At 49.3% G+C, this 21058-nt stretch overlaps 6 protein-coding genes across 6 annotated transcripts; 3 read left to right on the top strand and 3 right to left on the bottom strand.

Annotated features, from left to right (window-relative positions):
• Nucleotides 1–630: 630 nt before the first annotated feature.
• AO090009000336 (putative C6 transcription factor) lies at nt 631–3312 on the bottom strand (the record flags this gene model as incomplete). The annotated part of the gene is made up of 4 exons (XM_023234813.1): nt 631–1696; nt 1749–2364; nt 2395–3097; nt 3166–3312. 4 exons carry the CDS (start codon nt 3310–3312, stop codon nt 631–633), a joined length of 2532 nt encoding a protein of 843 aa, XP_023088616.1.
• Nucleotides 3313–5635: 2323 nt separating this feature from the next.
• Nucleotides 5636–6371, top strand: AO090009000335 (fungal specific transcription factor domain-containing protein; the record flags this gene model as incomplete). Its single annotated transcript, XM_023234807.1, has 2 exons — nt 5636–6063; nt 6311–6371. The coding sequence occupies 2 exons, from the start codon at nt 5636–5638 to the stop codon at nt 6369–6371; spliced, it is 489 nt and encodes a 162-aa protein (XP_023088615.1).
• A 2917-nt stretch (nt 6372–9288) lies between these two features.
• On the top strand, nt 9289–12575 carry AO090009000334 (uncharacterized protein; the record flags this gene model as incomplete). Its single annotated transcript, XM_001816759.3, has 11 exons — nt 9289–9339; nt 9406–9445; nt 9511–9536; nt 9612–9942; nt 9993–10186; nt 10239–10527; nt 10599–10738; nt 10792–10922; nt 10973–11327; nt 11380–11536; nt 11590–12575. 11 exons carry the CDS (start codon nt 9289–9291, stop codon nt 12573–12575), a joined length of 2700 nt encoding a protein of 899 aa, XP_001816811.1.
• A 496-nt stretch (nt 12576–13071) lies between these two features.
• On the bottom strand, nt 13072–14975 carry AO090009000333 (phosphoribosylaminoimidazole carboxylase ADE2; the record flags this gene model as incomplete). Its single annotated transcript, XM_001816758.3, has 4 exons — nt 13072–13268; nt 13338–14295; nt 14347–14444; nt 14510–14975. The coding sequence occupies 4 exons, from the start codon at nt 14973–14975 to the stop codon at nt 13072–13074; spliced, it is 1719 nt and encodes a 572-aa protein (XP_001816810.1).
• A 303-nt stretch (nt 14976–15278) lies between these two features.
• AO090009000332 (uncharacterized protein) lies at nt 15279–16761 on the top strand (the record flags this gene model as incomplete). The annotated part of the gene is made up of 5 exons (XM_023234794.1): nt 15279–15288; nt 15446–15491; nt 15546–15594; nt 15655–16279; nt 16340–16761. 5 exons carry the CDS (start codon nt 15279–15281, stop codon nt 16759–16761), a joined length of 1152 nt encoding a protein of 383 aa, XP_023088614.1.
• Nucleotides 16762–17355: 594 nt separating this feature from the next.
• On the bottom strand, nt 17356–20898 carry ctpA (Cu(2+)-transporting P-type ATPase CCC2; the record flags this gene model as incomplete). The annotated part of the gene is made up of 1 exon (XM_001816756.1): nt 17356–20898. One exon carries the CDS (start codon nt 20896–20898, stop codon nt 17356–17358), a length of 3543 nt encoding a protein of 1180 aa, XP_001816808.1.
• Nucleotides 20899–21058: the final 160 nt, after the last annotated feature.

Here is a 21058-nt window from a genome sequence, read left to right as displayed (position 1 = left end):
TTTTCTTGTTAGTACAATGTTCCAGGATTACTTTTGATGCCATTCACCTTCTCAACTTTAGTTTTAATTCCCTTTAACACTTAATATCTTATTCTGAAGGATAAGAAACAAAGGAAAAGAATATCAAGAAAAGAAAAAAAAAAAACCGAGAGACTATGAGTATTTCCGGTTCTAAAAAACGAAGGCCGTCACAGCCTCTTGAAACCCCAGCCACTGCTTTAGTACCGTTGGTGATCCACCTTTCACCAATTCGCCTCCTCTATCCGTACTCCATAGTGTTATTACGATGAATTATTTTGGCCTGAGCATGCCATGATAGCTTCAACCCATGTTGAGGAAATATTGAACAGACTTGAGGTCTAGGAAGCAACATCGAAAAGTGGTTCTGTAGACCGTAGTTCCTCCCTATCCGTACAGTATATCACCCGTGAGACTAAATCAAAGCCAAAACTAGCACCAAACACCAACCAACCGTATCTCGTAATCCCTTTTTTGAATAATCGCCCATGGGTATATCTAGATTCATGTATCAAAACAAAGGTCGCTGCACGAGAAGAACCACGACGAGTCTCGACGACTCTCGCAGTAGTAAACATATTGTAACTTAGTTGCCAATGCTTCCCCAACTTATTAGGACTGGTAAAACGTTGCAGATTCCCGCACAAGTTGGGCAGAAACATCAGGAATGTTCTCTTCCAACTTCGTCATCAGCTCAATCTGGTCTTGTTGGCTGAGCGTCCGCTCGCGCCACGATGGGATAGGGTATGCCCCATTGAAATATTGCGAGTACTGATTACCAATAGAGTCCATCCAGTTCATCGGATCAACAGTCGCTTCCACATACGCAAGGTGGCTTGCCGTCGTAGAGGCAAGGGTAAAATCAGGATCCCAGCCTTGCAAACCAGGCACAATGGAAGGAAACTGGTTATAGGGCGTGGTTGGATCAAACCGTCCGTCAGAGCAAGCGACAATCGTAGGATCGAACGATGAGGTGGTATATGGGGTCGGGGTTACACTTGAGGAAGTCAGCTCTTGCGGCTGCACTTGAGGATCCCACAGCGGATACGGAGCCACTTTTATTGGTTCCGAAGGAGGCGACGTGGTTGAGAATGGGAACGTCGGATCTGCAGAATGCCCTCTTGACAACGTGCCCGAAGACAAACTGTCAGGGACTGAGGCATTCATACCCCGGATATTCCGGGAAGGGATTGACATTGTGGTGCTTGCAGGACTTGACATGGATGGTGGTGTTGCAACTTCCTGCGACGATGCTGGTGTTGTATGATTGGACGGAGATTGAACGACAAATGATTCGTCAGTGTTGTATGCTTTGAGACATGCCGCGACTAAGCTCTTATATAGGAGTAACGCCGATGCAACGCCGGGCCATCTCTCTGCAGCAACCACGATGGCCTCTAACGCTACGTCAAGGTGGCGCTTAACTTCATCTACGGGATGCTCCCTTCGAATCTCAGGGTATGACAGAGACCAAAGGATAGTGTTCAGCGCCATAAAAAGGGATTGAGTGAAGATCCAGGTTAGATCGACCGATTGGTTCGCAGTTTGCTCTCGTTGCATTGCCACATTGAAGACGGAAGCCTCGTAGCATTTCTGCGCAGCGCTAACAGAAGGCTCCGGTACCTGAGGGGAGGGGCGAAACATGAAAACAATCATAGTATTCCGCCTGCCATGAAACCTGTAATATGGTAAACAGACAATCGAGAAATTACTCAGGCTAGTATTCTTACCACTTCTCACTCAAGCCACTTCCTCCGTGTTTTTTTGGACAAGAGGCTACCCAATAATCAAGTTTATTGAGCATTTGCTGAAACCATGGGTCTTGATCGTCAACAGGAGCATCGCGCTTATTGAGATAGAGAGTTCGTCTTATCTCCAGCTGTAGTAGTCGCATCTTGAAGAAGTGTATCGCGATACACTTAGGTAGTATTGGTTTCCCTCCCGGAAGGATTCCGTCTGGTGTAATGAACTTGTCATCTATCAGTTCAAAGAACTTGACACGGATATGGTCGTGGTTGACAGAATAGCAACTGGGCCGTCCAAGACTATGAGATAGCCCAAATTCCATGGAGGTGACGATCCAAAAGAGCCTCCTCCGCATTTCTATTTCCAAGGGATTGAACAGTTCGCCGCTGGGCGACTTAGTGATTGTGGCTTCATCAGTGAGACCCAGATCTTGGCATAATTTGACGGCTATCCCAACGACCCAGTACGCGGCGGTTCTTGTCGGGGTTAGCAAAGAATATTGGCCGATCAAAACTAGACACTGCAAAGCTCTGAGGTCCATCCGCCTCAGAGAGGCTTCTAGAAAGGGTAACGCAGCAAGGTAATAGCCGTCGGCTAATCCTGCATAATCAGTACTCATCTTTTGCATACTGATAGCAATCACCATTCGTAGTTGGAAATTCTTGCACGGATCGTTAGAACCGTTGAAAACATCTTCGACATCCTGGCGAAATGTAGGCTCGTGCAGTGTTGGGAGCATCGCTTGTGCTAGCGAGATGTCAGCACGCAACAAGCAGTTTAGATGGGAAGATAAGTAGGGAAGGCCAACAATAAATTTGACGGGCAATGGGATACCTTTGACCACAAATACATCAATAAGTCTGTAGGTGACATGCTTCGCTGGGAGGCTCGGCTGCGGGTTTGAGCTAATGATGGGATAAACTTTTGATGTTGGCTTCGAGCTTTCCTGCTCGAACGCTTGCTTTATTTCGTGTGCCGTTAATTCGGGTACAACATCCTTGATGCTCTTTGAGTCTGTATTTTGTTTGGCCATCTCCATAACTAAGCGAGTAATCGCAATGCCACTCGACGGTCCTAAAAATCTTGGATCGTCATTTTCCTTAAACCGAATGCGACCAGCCCCGCGAACCATTAATTCTGCATCGGCTGCATGCTGGAATTCCTTCTCGGCCTCTTCCAGCTCCCTTTCCAACATACGGGCTTTCTCACGTAGCGAAACGATGTATGTCCTTGGTATGGTACACTTTCGGGCGGAATCGAAGTACACACATTTTGCATTGCTGCGTTCACAGGGGGAGCATCGCGGTATCCCGGGATCACATCTAGATTTGCGCTGCGTTGGTCTCAGTCTGACTGTCCCTACCTTAGAGATAAGAAGGAGAGAAACCGATTAAAACATACTTGTCTGCATCTAGTACAGGCAGTCAATGTGTGTGCAATGCGCCCATCAGGTATTTCATCCGATTGACTAGACGTCTTTGATGAGGGACTCCTCCAGGGATTTGTGAACTGCGGCTTTGTATAGGATGGGTTAAGCTGTGTCGCCATGGTTGGTAACGGTCCGAACAGTCCCCAACTCGGCTGATCAGAGGTTGCTTGCTATTGAGTAGTGACGATCGAAGCCAACATTCCATGCGATCACATGAGATCAAGTCTGTGCACGCAACAAGGCAATTCAGACCAATCCCGAAGTGCGAAGGTTTGTGAAACAATGGCAAAAGGTCGGGGATAACAAGGCTTTCGACATATTCAGGATCCGTTCCGAAGTGGCCTAGCTGCGAGGGGGCATCCGCGACAAGTATCACTAGAAGAGCATGGGAGATTCGGAGGGACCGAAGGTTCAGAAGTCGTTCCTATGGCTAGCTCTCGTTCTGATCTGTCGAGTCCATTCAGTTTTAAATCCAAAAATGCCAGTTAATAGGAGGCTAGGAGGTAGTGGACTGAGAGGCGAAACCTCGGTCCAGTCCCGCTCGGATCGACAAACGCGCTAAATGATCGAAGGACGGACTACGGAACGCGAGAATGACCAGTAAGGAATAAGACAAAAAAGAAAAAGAAAAAGAGAGAGAGGGAGAAAAGAAAAAAAGAAAGAAAAGAAAAAGAAAAACGGAGGGACACTGGTCACGAGGAATGCTTACAGTATCATCTTTGTCTTACTGGCAGCGAACACATTCAGCCAAATCCATAAAACATGAAGCTGGTAAACTGATACTCGTCGGAGGGTCTTTTATCTTCTATGAGCCTTGAGATGGCAAACTCGGTATCCGTTACAATCTCATGATTGCTGGTAATGGTTACACATTTGATTGTAGTATCATTATTACAACGGTCATAGATTTACGATATTACCAATTCCTAGACTTCTTGATATGTAAGGTAATCAAAAGAAATGCGTGATTTTATATAAACAGAGTGTGCAAAAGACGTTGAGTCTGAAATCTTGTAGAGTGTAGTACCTGCATATTTTTCCCTTGCAATTTGGTATGCTTGGTAGGGGGAGGCATGTTGAATGAAGCTGAGAAGTGGATTTTTGATGCTTGGTCCCGGTGGGGGGGCACACAAGAGTAAAGGTGGGGTGAAAATTGGAGGGGGGGGAGGATCTGAGAACTTCCTGCCAATGATAGTGGAATTGCCTGATCGCCTCTTGACTGTACCCTCTTACTGTTATCTTACCGTCCAAGGTCCAAGTGCCCTTCAGAAGTCTGTACAGTAATACTTGCTTTACTCCGTATTGTATTAGGAGTTGGCATCAATTACGTGACTGCTCCTTACGTTATTTTCAGTTAGCCACAATACCCGCCTTACGGATGCGCCTGAGGCTCCCCCCAATTGACCCCCCTTCTCTCAGAGCATGCACCATTAACCTTAAGAAGCATTTGACTTGACAATCTAAAACCTAGAGCTAGCCCCGACTTGCTAGTTTGATTGATCTTGTCAGTGGCTCCCCTCCCCATCAGATAGGCTGTGTCTAGCCTACATTCTCTATACCCCCCTTGTTTCGGACGTTTTGACTGATATCTTCATATGGCAGATTCGGTTGTGCTTATCTATTTATAAAAGATAACTTATGATATACCCTCCCGTGTATGGATTTTTCTCTGTTTGCGACGTCCTTAGCTTTTGATATATGTAGGTAAAACCATCTTCCACCTGTACCCACGCCAGGTCCAAAGCGCGCACATATTGAGATCATCTTGCTCGTGTGTTAGACATGGCTAACACATTTAGATAATATGTACCAATATGACGTCTAGTGCTTCTTTTCTGGATAAGCCACTGCTCAAAGTCAGTCGGCCAGTGGCCGCATGTTCAAGATGTCGGACAGCCAAAGTTAAATGTGATGGGAAGCTGCCTGCTTGCTCCGCATGTGAACGTGTAGGGAAGGCAAGTACTTGTTCGGGTGCGAGTGATGAATTCGCTAGAGGGAAAGAGAGGAGTTATGTTGCTTCTTTGGAAGGTTACTGCGAAAGACTCGAAAGGCAAATCGCAGACCTCCGTCGCCATAAAGAGTCATTATCCATTGATGGAACCGGCTTCGTCCGGGAGAGCTCAATAACATCGATGTCGTCTGCAGGCACTGTCGGTCAGGCTCACCGAAAAGAAATATCTGATATTGACGACCTAGTTGGAGACTTTGGCTTTCTGTCTGTGGCCCGGGTCCCCGGTAAATGTATTCGCTGACAGCATGACTAGATCTGTGAACGCCACCTCCAGAGACTTCCATGGAATCCAATCCGATACTTCATTTGCAAATCTACTCCTATCACTCTCTCTCGTCGAGCCTATCCCGAGATCGTCTTCACAGTCACTGCCGGCACGTCATGAGATTACACCGCTTCTGCAACACTACTTTGATAATTTGTTCACTCAAATGCCTTTCTTCAGCGAGACAAATTTCTGGACCTCCGTGGATACTGTTTACCAGGCTGGAGGTCGCTTTGCCAAGCCTAGTGACCATTGGTTTCTTCGTTTGGTGCTAGCAATAGCTTCTGCATCTGTATCTCACCAAAGCGGGGATAGTAGCCATCAGAGAGCTTTATCTTTGATTTCGGGAGCTTTGCCGTTTGCCGAGGATGTTCTCCGCCCTGGATCTATAGTGGGCATTCAGGCCATCCTACTGCTTGCCCAGTATTCCCTCTTTGACCCTAAACATTTTCGTGTGTGGTACCTCGTAGGAATGGCCGCCAGGGCTTTGGTGGATTTAGGCCTACACCAGGATCCCCCTTCGGAGGTTCAGTCGGCCGATGAACAGTTGGATATGCGCCGGCGTGTGTTCCACTGCGTGTACTGCATGGACAGGTTCGTTCTCCAATACCCTCGATGACCTTCAAATAGTTGACTTTTCGGTGAAGGAGTGTGAGCACTGCTTTAGAAAGAACTTTCTCATTCTCGGATGATTCCATAAATGTCGCCCTGCCATCTGCATCTGGGTCTGCGATGACAGGAAAGAGTCATATCTTCTTACACAGCTCGAAGCCTGCGTGGAAAATAGTCGAAATTAGAGAGATCCTATCCTCGGCTTATCAGACAAGGTATTTCAATACAGATGGCTTGTCCTTGGAGTCGGCGTGGGTACTGTGCTCAAGAGCTCGGGATTGGTTCGATAATACACCTAAGAATGTACCGAACTATTTTCCGGTTCTCTACAGATCGGAGCTGCTGTATACCACGATTATGATTCTTTCACCCTCGCAGGATTACTCCAAATTATGTGATTACGGAAAGGTTTTACTTTTCGATCGCTGCATACAGTACGCCGCGGAACTTCACCACATTCTGGGAACACGAAACTGGTTACCTTTAATGACCTCCCTTGATATCCGACGAATATATCAGGTTAGCCGGCGACTTGTGGATATCCTACAGCAAAATTACGAACTCGCCCTAAGCCCTTCCGTGCCCGTGCTTCCCTCCGTATTCCATGACATTACAAAACCGCCTATGTTGGAGGCCTGTAATACTGTCAACTGCCATGGTCGTGCTATTGAGTGCCTAGATCACATCCAGAAGCTGCTGCAATTTGGTGCGATGAAGTGGGAACTCAACGACCTTCTCGAAAGTTTTCAACAGGACTCAGTATCTGTTTGGAAACAACTGATGGATACTTCTGTTGCTTATCTCCCGGGACCTGGTGCCTACATGGCTGGCCCATGTACGATTGTACCTGGCGCGGGGTCTGTGTATTCTGACCTTACTCTAGGACATTATAATCGTAATGCCCGGTGAAGGACCAACCAAAGTTTCCCCTTCCCCTATTTTTGCTCTTTGTCAGTTTACTCATTTGGCTTCCTAGTTTTGGTGGCAAGGCTTCGCAATCATGATTTCCTACCTTCGATTTATCGTGTTGAACTCTTTGCTTAACCTGAAAGCCCTGCGTCCCTGACAATCTGGCTTGTTGAGTCCAGTTTACAAACCCTGATTGACATGTTGATCCTTATCCTCCTCTTTCATCCTTGTCCATTTTTTTCAAGAGACTTAGTCACTGTACGGTGCGAATGATCGCGGTGTAGCAGGTTAAACTCAGCAGATCCTCGTGAGTAAACTTCACCATGCGTGTCAGGGGCTCCTGCAGGGAATTAAAGAATCAGGGGTTCTACTGTTGCGGTATGTGGCAACATCAAGGATCTGCGAAGCGTATAGTCTTCTCCGGGCTCCCATGAATCCCTCACCTCCTGCACTCCATCCCGCCATTTTTTGCTTTATCTATACCTCTTGCATGTATGCGGGTGTGTGTGCTCTCATATTCCCAATCAATCAACCAATACCTACTCTTCTGTACAGGGCTTAGGTGCATGGTCTTCAATAATCCCACCACGGGACCAAACCGATGTACTCCACACAAAGATCATGGATGCTTTACATAGTAGTAAAGGCTTGACATACTATCGGTTTGGCTCCCTGCGTATATTTTTGGTGCTCACCTTCCTATTATGGCTTGCTTTCTTAAAGTTAGCCTTTGATCTTCTTCAGATAGGGCTGCTCAAGTGGCTATCTAAATTATGGAGATTCAATCTCTACTTGGTATTTGGTACCTGTGTCTTATCTCCCCCACAGTTGGGGCTTAAATGTTGAACATACAGGGCGCTAAGCCTGGGATCAGAGCCTTAGGCCCACATCCGAACCATAAGCTCTATAGCAGCTCTAGGTCTACTTTGTGTATATAGATTAGTAACCTCTGAGGATCCATGCTCATCCCTAAGGGAGTGTACCTAAATGAGTAAGGAAGAGAAGGAACAAAAGAAAGACTAATTAGGTAATAATAATAATAATGCCTCAACCAAGGGTTATCAGGCAACTCAGTAGAAATTTGTTGTTGAAAATGAATTGGAATCGAGCTCCTGGTGGTGACGTCATTGTGATGCGTTGCCGCGGTTCCAAGTGGAGAGCGTCCAAGGGACTGCATTCGAATCACGACTACGACTCTTAAGTATATACCACTTAGTATTTAGTACTAACGAGTATTTACTTACTCTTCCAGGATGCCCTCTTTGGAACATCTGGTGCATGTGCAATTGCGATCAAAGAGCCACAAGTACGAGTCAGTAGCCCGCTCGTGGTCGGAGAATCATCGCGCAGCATGGAAAACAAGATATGATCCCCTATCGATGGAAGTGTCTGGCCACGTCGGGTTCCCTCTCCAGGTCCAGCCCTGCGGCCATCGGTTCTTGGCACCCATGAGGATGATTAAAGGTTGAATTCGAGTTTTAGCTCGAGACCCAACGTCGATGATAGGGCCCCGGTTGACTCCATCGTTACCGCATCGTACATACTTATGAACCTCATGGCGCTGATCGCTACTCGACCGGTAGTGTTAAGGTTCGATGATCGTCTCGTTCTTTTCTTGATATTGCAAGGGGGTTCAAAACCATTGCAGTTCTTCGTCATCACCGGATGACCTCATCCATCGGTTTTCCTTACTATGTTAAGCACTCAAAGGGGGAAGAGCCGAGATGGCCTCAGGGACCAGGCATCGAAAGCTTTTCCAAGGACTGGAAGGATTTTAGGGGGCTTTTCTAAGGTAGCAAATCCGTACCTGTAAAAATCGAACAGAATCAAAATAAAATTCGATAAGTCCAGAAGCCACGACACCGTGACGTCAATTGTTACAATTCTGCCTGAAGGTCTTTCTTTCTTGCTTGTGAAATCTTCCCCCCTTGTGACCTGCTTCCATGATTGATATTTAATCCATTTCCCACCCGGTTCCTTTTGGATTTTCTCGTAATCCAATTCTTGTTGTAATTTATCCCCAATTGCGTTGCATTCCAGTCAGAACACCTCACGAAACCCTAACCTAATCCGTTTGCGTCTTTCATTCCAGTGATACCCCCCCAGGCAACGCGACACCCCCATTCTCCCTTGTAATCTATCCTTCTCGACTCAAACCCCCCGTGCTTGACCGTTACGTTTTTCTGTGACACGTTTCAGGCCTCCCTGCAGTCCTTTCATATTTAATCATTAGTCTTTCTTACGTTATTAATACGCCTCTCCACCTCGTGAATACCGGGAGACAAGAACGCCTACATCATGTCTTCCCGGCTAGTCAATCGCCCGATGGATACGAAGCAGAGGGACAAGGTGGGTAGACGGCGCATCCTATCCGGGGATGAAAGTTCCATGCTGACTTTAATCACCCATCGACAGGATATCAATCAGAAGCTGCAGCTATATGGAATATATCAAGGTAAAGCAGCTCCGATCCAGCAGATATAGTCACATTCTGGCCCGGTCACTGACACTGTCTCACAGCGTTCAAAAATGGCAAGCTTCCATCGGTGAGTCTTAGACACGACGACATAGCACGACCCCATCGGCATCGCCCCGACGGCTAACGGATGATCGTACTGCAGAACAAGCAATGCGACGTTGCTCTAAACAGCGCGCTCAAGTCCAAGGCTCTCTCAACACCACCGAAAGAGTTGTCTGAAGAAGGACAAGCTCTTATTGGAGACGTTCGCGACGTCATTGAGCAGGCGAAGCGCCTCATTCTTAGCAAGAATGACGGCCAATTGATTCAAGAGTTCATCTGGGAGGCCCAGAGCATCACTGGTGAACATGTTGGAGAGAAGCCAGATGTCCCTTTGAGTAGGGAATCGGCTCAGCAGGATGGTAGGGAGGCTCTAGAGGGCTTGAAGACCCTTGGAAACCTCCTGATTACCAATGGAGAGTTTAGGAAGCTCCGTATGTATTCTCTGAACCTGTCAGACTGCTGTGGTATTAACAACTTCAAGTGAACGATGCCTGGATCCTTGTCCGCGATATTGCTGGCGATGCGTCGCAGAAAGCTGCCAACCAGGTCCGGCCGTCAGAGGAACAACTAGCACAGGTTGACCAGCCTGCCGAGGATAACACCTGGCATGAGAAGCCTGACTATGCAAAGCATAAAGAGCAGTTCACTTCTCGTTTCAGGAAGAACAAGGCCACTGTAAGTTTCGGTCTTTGCTCAGATTAATGCGAGCCGTATTGACAATTGAAAGGCCGAGCAGCAAGCGAACGAAGTCACCGACACCGCAGCTCAGGCTGCAACTGGTGACCAGCGGCAGGACTCTGCTGTGGAAATTGATGGCCGTACTGGCGCTGCCGCAGGTGCTGAAAAGACCAAGGAAAAGCTTTCCGAGAACATCCCTGAGGAGCAGAAGTCTCGTGCTCGTGATCTCGCTGGCAAGACAAAGGGCTACCTGTCGAAGAAGATGCCCAAGGAACGCCGCGAGCAAGCTATCTGGCGCATGAAGAAGATGATCATTGAGATCCAGGGTCGTGCCGACTGTGAGTTGCCTCGACTAATAAACGAGCATCAAGCTCGGTGACGAAATGACAAGCTAATGAGCCTCATTTAGATCAACGCGCGATCGAGACCTTGTTATCTCTCGCGGAGAAGTATGGCAGTACTACTAGGGATGTAACCCAACAGGGTGCTGGAACTGTTAAGGGTACTCGGGGCACTGATAAGATCAGCAGAATGGAGAAGAACCTACGGGTATGTTTCTATAAAGCGCAATCACTCCGTCAGCTGCTGATTTTCTGTCACAGGTTTTGATCGAGCGTTTCGCGAACAGCACGTCTTTAGACGATCTCTTTGACTCGCTGGAGAATATCTATCGAGATGCAGACAGAGATCCTGAGCTCAAGGGATGGTTCAAAAACATGGACACATTCATTCGGTATGTCTTTGCACGGAGATTATCTAATAAGGCTTCGCTAATAGAAACAGGAAATCTCTCCAGGAACAAGGCTACGTCATGCAGGAAGACTGGGACCGTCATTATGATCAGCTCTCCGACCATGGCCGTTATTTGTTGCGCGAACGCTACAGGGACCATACAGACCGCATTCTTGACGAAGTCAAGTTTATTGGTGATCAGTTCGCCCAGGACCCCCAAAACAAAGCCTTTGGAGAAGCGGTTGAGAAACTGTTCCTTGACCTCGGCCGGGACTCAAGCGGTAACGTTTCTTTCAAGCCGCACCTTCTTACGGACCTTCGGGATGTTATTTTGCCTGGCATTTTTGAAAATGTCCGCTATGTCCCTATCCCTCGTATTGAGGTGTCAGACCCCATGGCTGATGTGGTAAGTTTACCCCCGTCGAAGGAAGCCCTGTTCGGCTTATAACCTCTTTTAGGTCGTGGAAAACCTTGTCGTCGAGAGTGATAACTTGGTGCCGAATGTTGTCGAGTTCGGCAGTGACAACTACCTCCGCTGGGGACGCAAGAAGATCAGCAGCAAGAGAGACAATAAGATCATGCTTTCTGTTTCTGGAATCCAGGCTGACTTGCGAGGTAAGTCTGACTCAACTTGTACAAATACAGCCCGTGCTAACTGTATTTTGCAGATGTCAGTTACTACATCAACAAGAAACAAGGATTCCCTTCCATAACGGATCAAGGAGTTATGGATATCTTCTTGGGCGGCGATGGCTTCGGCTTCAAAATCGCAGCTTCTAATGCCCAAAGGGAAGACCGTCAGAACTTCGTCAAGTTGGACAAAGTGTCCGTGAAGATCGACTCCTTCAACATCAAATTGAAGAAGTCCAAGCACAAGGCTCTGTTCACAATCTTCAAGCCATTGCTTTTCCGCACTGTTCGCCCCGTTCTGCAGAGGGTCCTCGAGCAGCAGATCCGCGATGCATTCTCTAGGGGAGATGCCTTTGCCTATGAGATCCACAGCGAGGTCAAGCGCGCAAAGGAAGCCGCCATCGAGGATCCCGCAAACGCGCCTAACATCTACTCCCGCTACCTGGATGCCGCGCGCGCCAAGATGGAAGAAAACAAGCAAAAGGCACAGGCTGTCGCCCAGCGCGCATCTAACACTAAGGTCCAGACGGCAACGACGCTTCACGATTCCCTCTTCCCCGAGATCAAGCTTCCTGGTGGCATCTCCAGCAAGGCCACTGAGTATAAGGAGCTCGCGGAGAGGGGAGAACGCTGGGAATCACCCATCTTCAGTATCGGCGATGCACCTGAGTCCTCCAACATCCCAACCCCGGCTGATATCACCCGCAAGCCACACACCACCGCCCAAGGCCGTATATCCGATGGCAACGTGACCAACGGTAGCGCAGCAGCTAGCGGCGCACGCACTTCCAACGGTTCCACCACCATCGGGGCAACGAACGGCTCCGCTGCCGTTACAGGAACAAGTGGAGTTACTAACGGTGCCACCAATGGTGTCCACAAGGCAAACGGCTACGGTGCTCACGGCTTCTCCGACCAGGTCGACAAAGCCTTCACTTCAAATGGCGGCTACAAGACCACCCAGGATGGTGTCACCGCTACCATCCCGGGAGCTCAACATGCTTTCAACCCCCAGACTGCTTAAGAGGTCAGCCTCACACACGATTGATCTATGACTTAAGATGTATCTTATGCTGTCTATATGTTTTTGATATCCCAGTCTCAGTTTGTATTTTTGGTTTTGGTCCTGTTACCCCCTTATGTTGAATTGTGGATTCTGGGTTTGATACCGGTAACTTGTAATCATGGGTTGAGTCTGCCATGTCATGTACTTTCTCTTATGCGTTTAATGCTCTATGGTTGTGACTTGTCAGAAGTTACTTAGTTAATTGAATGTCTAATCTGCTCTTACTATATCTTATGCTTTCTATATTCTGTAGAGATGTACACTACTAACACATCAGATATTTTAACTACACCGTATATAATGATAAGCCCTAGAAGAGCAGTACTCAACAGATAAGAAGGTCACAAAAAATTTCAATAAAACTAGTTTTCCAAAAGACATAACTACTTAAATTTCATGAGTACGTCGCACATCTATTTTAAGCCTCTATTAAACCAACTCTTCCTAGTCCTGTTCACATTTGCTCAAAGTACTTTTCCCAACCGAGTTCGCGCATCTTAGTGCCCTTGAAGTCGAGATTCTCGGTCTTAGCCTGCTCAGCATACGCCTCCACCTTGCGCTGAATGGCTGGATCAAAGGAGCCCAGGATTCTGGCGGCCAGGAGAGCGGCGTTAATGCTGTTGTTGATTCCGACGGTGGCGACAGGGACACCTATAAATATGTATTAGTGGTTTTTTTCGTAGAGAAATATTGGTTGGAGATGTTCATGGTTGGACATACCTCTGGGCATCTGCACGATGCTGTACAGACTGTCGACACCATCCAAGGAGCTGCCCTTGACCGGGACACCGATCACAGGAAGAGCGGTGTGAGCGGCGGCCATACCGGGGAGATGGGCGGCGCCGCCAGCAGCGGCGATGATAACCTTGATACCGCGGGCAGCGGCACTGGCGGAGTATTCGGCCATGTACTCCGGGGTGCGGTGAGCGGAGGTGATGTCGACTGCGGGTTCGATGCCGAAGTACTCTTTAAGGAGCTTGAGTCCTGGAACGAGGGTCTTGAGATCGCTGTCCGAGCCCATGATGACGGCCACGGAGGGTGCAGGCTTCGAGGGGCCCGACTTCTGGGGCTGGGTCTTGATGTCGCTGCGCTGGGAGCGGATCTCGTCGACCACGTCGATCAGGGGCTGGATGTGTGTCTCGGCTTCGTGCATGGTCGGCGCGGTGACAGTGATATGGCCCATCTTGCGGCCTGGTTTGGCGGCGCCCTTGCTGTAGAGATGGATGCTGGCGTTGGGGATGGAGAGAGCATGCTCTGCGGCCTTGAGGTGTGTGTCGGGGGCGGCACCGCCGATGATGTTGAGCATGATGGAGGGTTGACGGAGCTCGAGGCTCTTAGGAGGGATGGGGAGATCGAGGATGGCGCGGATATGGGTATCGAATTGAGACAGGGGGCAACCTTCAATGGTGTAGTGACCGGAGTTGTGAATGCGGCTAGCAATTTCGCACAGGATCAGACTGTCGTCTTCGAGGAGGAACATTTCGACACCAAAAACACCCTTTCCGTCGAAGGCTGCGACGGCCTTACGTGCTAACTCCTGGGCTTTCTGGTTGATGGCGTCGGACACGTTGCGCGCGGGGGCATAGACGAGTTTGCATATCGAGTCTTCTTGGACGGTCTCGACGGTAGGGTATGACAGGACATCATCCTTGGTCTTTACGACCATGACGGCCAATTCCTATTGTATACTTAGCAATTCCCTCCTAGGCAATGTAGGTTGAGTACTAACCATCTTGAAGTAAGCCCACTTCTCTGCATACAATGGGCGGTCCTTAAGCGCTTCAAGGGCCTCGGGGATATCCTCCTTAGAGTTAACACGATAGTTTCCTAAGCACAACCGTACATATTAGCCGTGGAACAGTGTATATGAACCTTGTCAAAGGATGACTCACCACGTCCGTCGTAAGCCATAGTCTTCGACTTCAACATCATAGGATATCCAAGCTGTTCGCCGACCTTGGCCAATTCTTCGGGAGTGTTCTCGGCCAGCTCGCGATGCTCCGCCATGGGAATACCATATTTCCGCAGGTGCTCCTTCTGGTTGAACTTGTTCTGGATCGTCCGAATCGCTTGCCAGCTGGGTTCAATCTTGACCTGAGAGGCAATCTCCTCCAGGGCGTAGGTATCGACATGTTCAATCTCTGCCGTCACAACGTCGCAGGTCTTGGCCAGTTCCCGAACGGCCTCGCGCTCCTTAAAAGAACCGGTAACGTGGCCATCGTGGCTACTGATCTGCTTGGCCGGGGAGTTCTCCGCATCGAGCACGTTGCATTGAATGTTCAATCGGTTGGCGGACTCGACCAGCATGCGGCCCAATTGGCCTCCGCCGAGGATTCCCACCTTAGGAGAGTTCCACATCCTGGGTTAGGGTATAAAGATAATTCAGTTTGGGGACAGAATGCAAGTGTGAGCCGCGGAAAGACGCAAATCCACACAATCTGGAGAAAGTGAATCAGTAGCCCCTCTTCTCCGCCTCTAAAAAATTGGCCCGATAACCGTCACGTGAGTCAATTGATAAGCGTCTGCACGGGCCAATAAGGCACGGTCGTTACCCGCCTCCCCGCCTGCGCGCCTAAGAAAGCTCCGGCATTATCGTTTCGCATCGTATCGCGTCCGATATCAACTTCACCTCCTTAATCCTGGATTTTCGCATTCGGGAGGATGTCTCTAGGTATGTCATACCGGTGTAGTTGCAATTCAGCTTCCCGAACACTGAGGTCTGAATGCGGTGCACATATCTTCATTCCATCCCGCTTCGTTCACCGCCACGTCTTCCAGATGCATCTGTCGGAGCTATGTAAATGAGCTAACTGATATTGCCCTGATAGATGAAGAAACCCTGGAAACGGTCGCCAATGGCGGCTCAATGGATTTGTATGCTAGGCATTGCTATCCCACCCGTGACTAAGCACTGACGTCCTATTTCAGTGAGAAATGGCCTAGCATGGTAGAACCGTTGCTCGAACGATTAGAATATGTGCGCGACTACCCTCCATGTTGCTCTCGACCTCTCATTTCTAACTAGAACATCGGATAGATTGTTTACAATGTCTTCCCCATGCCTCAAGTGCCTCCCGAATCCACCGCAGCTATTTCTCAACAACAACCAATCTCCAATCTATCCGCCTCCTTTCCGCAAGAGCCCAATTCGATACCCACAAGCAGCAATAAAGAGAATGCCACCCCAGCAGACTCCCAGACATCCACACAGCTCACAGAGCCCTCGGGCGAGCGCATTCCCAACTCCCAGCCTCAGTCATCCGCCGGTCCAAATCTGCCTACTCCCCTCCAGTTGCTGCTAGACTCCACCAGATCGACATTGAGATCGCTGTTCAGCACCAAGCCACCACATACGATCCAAAGGCTCGCAGAGCTTATAATCCGCCCTAACAAGCACTACAAGACACTTCCCGCCTACTTGCGAGCGGTTGACCGCGTTGTGTCGGTCACTAGCAGTGCGGATATCTTCCCGCTTAAGACGCACGCAAGCGGAGACCAGTCGAATGGTATTCTGAATGGCGCAGAGAGTGGACCGATGTTTTCGGATCATGCCCTTGGCAGCGACGAGTCCTTGGGCGGTGCTCTTCTCACTCCTATTCCTTGGTTGAGTAATGTTGCTTCTCCGGATGCTGAAGGTGAAGGTGGAGCTTCTCTTTCCGAAGGTACATTCTTCCATATCGGCTCTTAACCTGTAGGCTGAATATCCACTGACATATCGATAGATCACGACGCTATGTCTGAAGCAGCACCACAGCAGCATTCCCTCCAGCAAGAAACAGACGGCGCCGCAGAGCCCGTACTTACCCACTCAACAACATCAGTTATAGAAAACGAGGCGATGGAAGATACTGGACCCCAACAGACAAATCCCTCGGAAGACATTCCCCATGCTCGGGGTCCCCGGATACTAGGAGTAGAAGACATGGGCTTGCAAGACGGCAAGGGAGTCGAGATGACACTCGAGAACGAAGAAGGAGCCAACAACAACTCCGCTGAGCAAAACGGCCAGCAGGGCAATGATGCTGGCCAGACTGCGACCAAAGAAAATGCAGACGGAGACGGAGATATCACGCTAGACGACGCCAAAAACGCAAATGAAGAGCCCGGTGCCTCGGCGAAGGGGGATGAGCAACCTAAACCCTAGTTTGAAAATGGAATCGGTATGATCTAGTTGAACAATTCCTGCACATAAGCAAGCTATCCCATTTTTGTTTCTTTGACTGAGCTTGCGTTGTTGTCATGATTGACGATCTGAAAATATGGTTCGAGCGTGATGCAGGTCTTTTGTCTCCTTTTCAGCCTTGTTAATGATATGATGTGCGCCATGTACGCTGCTATATTAAGATTGGTGATATTGTGTAGCTGGTAGATAGAAATTTCGATAAAGACCTGAAATTAAGACCCGGCCTTCTTGCTATGGTGTGCTGTAATAATTACCGGTGTAAGCTCTCTACACTAAAGAGATCAGAAGCTAGGTACCTCACTACGGTCATCGATCAGAGCAACCCAATGTAAATAAGTAGTATCATTGACCAAGACGCTATAAACATAACCAAGAGGTATCGTATCAATCCAAACAATGAACATTCAGTATAATCAACAAACTGAATCAAACAAATCAGACAATTCTCAGACAGGTCATCATATAACCCGAAAAAAAGGCATGCTTCTAATCATGCTGGATGTAGTGTATAAACTCCATAAACAAAAAGTAACAAAACCATAGATGTAATTACGATTAGACGGCAGGTTCAACGGTCTGCAACGGGACGTAGCCTTCGTCCGAATCCAAACGACCCGATGGTTTACCAGTAACAAAGAACCAAAACCTTGTGCCTTGGATCCATCGTAACGGTCCAACACGACCACTGGATCCACTGACGGAGAGGGCTGCTTCCCACCAACTCTTGCGGGAGCCGCGGAAGCTGAGATTGCCCATTTCGACCTGCTTCTCGAGCTTCTCGGCATCCATCCAGCGTGGTCGGCGCCAGAATTTAAGGAGAAGGCTGCTCACCACGACCGAGATGCTTGATGCTGCCATTGCTGCGCCGGCCGCCATGGGGGGTAGCATGTATCCACCGAAGGGGAGGAATAGGCCCATGGCGAAAGGCAGACCAATGACGTTGTACATGCAGGCCCATACGAGGTTCATTCGGATGCGGTTGAAGACAGCTCGAGAAAGTGACAGACTTGCGGGTACGGATAGGAGATCGTCGGGTCGCATCAGGACAATGTCGGCTGCCTCCATAGCGACGTCTGTACCAGAAGCAAGCGCGATACCGATAGATGCGGTGGCCAAGGCTGGAGAATCGTTGATTCCATCGCCGACCATGGCAACCCGTTCGCCTGATGCTTCCAGTGATGAGATTATAGATTGCTTGTCGGAGGGAGAGACAGAGGCGTGGACAGATTCGGGCGAGATGCCAACAGCGTTCGCGATGGATATAGCGGTAGCGTGCGTATCACCTGTGATGAGCGATGTGGAGATACCCATACGGTGCAAAGCTGCAACCGCTGCTACCGCGGTTACCTTGACAGTGTCTCGGAGCAAGAGCGTTCCCGTGTACTGGTCATCGATTGCCACATGAATCCTTGTAATACCAGCAGGAACCTTTGACGTCGCCATATCAGAATCCGCAGCCTGGGCGGATTCCGGTACTGAAATGTCTCTGGACCTCAAAAACGTGGCATTTCCAATTAAGACGCGGTACCGAGCGCGCTCGGCACTGGATGCAGGCTCGACCAAAGCAGATATGCCTTTTCCAACACACGCGTCAAAATCGCCCAAGCTACCCGGCAGCCCACCTTCGTCAGGATGGCCGGACTCTGTCTTAGCCGCGGAGAATATTGCCTTGCCAATAGGATGCTCGCTGTTCATCTCTGCGAGGCCAACGATCAGCCACCAGAGTTTTCGGCGCCATTCATTCGAAGTCCAGTGACGTTCAATCTTAGCCTCAGCCACGCTCATTTTCCCAGTAGTCAAAGTTCCTGTTTTGTCGAAAACCACATGAGTAATCTTTGTGGCAGCTTCAAGAATAGCACCGCCTTTGACGAGAATTCCTTGCTGAGCACCAACTCCGGTGCCAACCATAACTGCTGTCGGGGTGCTAAGACCCAGAGCACAGGGACAGGCGAAGACAATGACCGATATGCACAACTTCAGACAGACCATGAGCTTACCACCATTATCGTCCGCGAGGAAAATCTTGGGCGGGTGCGGTAACAAGTGGCTCATTACCATCCAACCAAAGAACGTGATCAATCCAAGGCTAATAATTGCTGGGACGAAGTATCCTGCAACGGTATCAGCCATGCGTTGAATAGGTGCCCGGCTTGTTTGGGCGTCCTGGACAAGCTTGACGATTTGACTCAATTGTGTATCTTTGCCTGCTCGTGTGACCTTGAAGTCAACAGAACTCGTGCCGTTCACTGTCCCAGCGATCACAGCGCTACCCTTGGCCTTGTGGATTGGCAGAGCTTCACCAGTAATCATGCTTTCATCAACATAGCTTTCACCTCGAATAACGATGCCGTCTGCAGAAACTTTATCTCCAGGGCGAAGAACGACAATGTCACCAACCTCAATCAGTTCAGTTGGGATAATTTGGTGTCCTGGCCCAGGCCTTTCATTATCAGATGTTGACTTCTGCTCGCCGTTACCGGTTCTGGAGGCTTCCCATTCTTCTGCCATCTTCTCCGCCGCGATTGGGTCATCGTAGATGGTCGTCATCGACGGGGCCAGCGACATTAGCCGGGAGAGCGCGGCGGAAGTTTGTCCTTTAGCTCTGTTCTCCAACCAGCGACCAAGTGTTATGAACGTTATCAGCATCGTGCTCGTATCAAATACTGTGCTGGGCCGCTTATGAGGCGCAATAATCAAGGCCATCACCATTGTAAAGACACTGTAGAAAAACGCGGCGGATGTGCCCAACACGACGAGCACATCCATGGTCGGCGAGCGATGTTTTAGAGATTTATAGCTGGAGGTATAGAATCGTTTCCCGACACCAAACTGCACTGGGATAGTGAGAAGAAGGCAAGCAACATCTCCAAGGTAGAGGCCAGGAATTAACTGTACTTTGCCAAAGTCGAGAGGGCGAAGGTACATAGGCAGTAGCATATTAATGACAAACACAGGGACAGCAAATGAGACAGAAAACAAGAAGGAGCGCTTCCACTCCTGGACCTCCTTTGTCTTGGCCAGGGATTCCAGTTGCGCATTGGTGTCATCCGTGTCCGCAAGCAGGGCGTTGTATCCGGCAGCTTCAATCGCCACCACAACCGAGCGAACCCCGATGACCGAACTGTCATATAATACCGTTATCCGCGAGGTAGGGATGTCTACCGATGCTGAGGATATACCTGGCTTCTGAAGAAGAGATTCCTCTAGAGCACCCGCCGAGAGTGCGTCTCGTAAGCCATGAAGGTTCAGTATGACTCGGCCTACGGCACTCGAGACAGGAGCTTGCGGTTCAGAAGACAGAATGGTCGCTTCAAAACCAGCATCGTCAATCATATTTACGATGCTCTTAGACGGTAAAGCCACGGGATCATGAGTGATGATAGCGCGCTCGGCGAGCAAGCTTATATTGAATTGGACCAAGCCATCCACACCACTGAAAATGTTTTCGATACTTGACGTGCATGCGCCGCATGTCATACCGTCTATAGAAACAGTAGTGACCATCAGTCGCGACGTAGTTTCAGTGGTCTCCTGCGAAGCTCCGCTCTGAGGCGCAGCGGTGTCCAGCACCCTAGCGCCAAAGCCACGGTCTTCAATGATTTCTGCAAGCTGATCGGGTGTAACAGTAGATGCATCGTGTTCTACAACCGCCCGCTCCGAGAGCAATGAAACATTGACCGATTTCACGCCAGCTACCTCCTTCAAACCCCCCTCGACCGCTGATGTGCAGGCACCACATGTCATCCCTTCAATCGCTAATGTGGTAGTTGAGACCATTGATCCCTTCTCTTTAACTGTAGTTGTATCACCCGATGGGCCCGCTGGGCTATCTGTAGAGATAATCGTCGCATCAAAGCCGCTATCCTCGATTATTTCGGCGACTTTGTCCGGCGATAGTACGTTTGGATCATGGTGTACCACAGCCCTGCCCATCATCAAGCTCACCGACACTTCGCCAACACCATCCACACCTTTAAAAGCGCCCTCTACGGCGGACGTGCACGCGCCGCACGTCATTCCCTCCACATTTACTGTGGTGGTTGCCATATGCGCTGGCGATCGGGCGGCGGAAGAGCCATCAACCTCGGCGCCTAACATCGTGCCTTGTCGGGGATCAGAAACCAGGCAAAGCAAGCCAGGCGTAAACGTGTCAGTGCATAGGAGCGGCTATCTGGCCCTTTTAGTTGAAATAAGAACGGAGCGATGTTAGCGCCAAAGAACAAAAGACGTCAACTAGTGGATTCGATGGAAGGAAAAT

Source organism: Aspergillus oryzae, chromosome 1, assembly GCF_000184455.2.
Source record: "Aspergillus oryzae RIB40 DNA, chromosome 1".
In the NCBI taxonomy this organism is placed as follows: domain Eukaryota; kingdom Fungi; phylum Ascomycota; class Eurotiomycetes; order Eurotiales; family Aspergillaceae; genus Aspergillus; species Aspergillus oryzae.
Note: the sequence above shows the minus strand (reverse complement) of the source record. Positions and strands in the feature narration are given on the sequence as shown.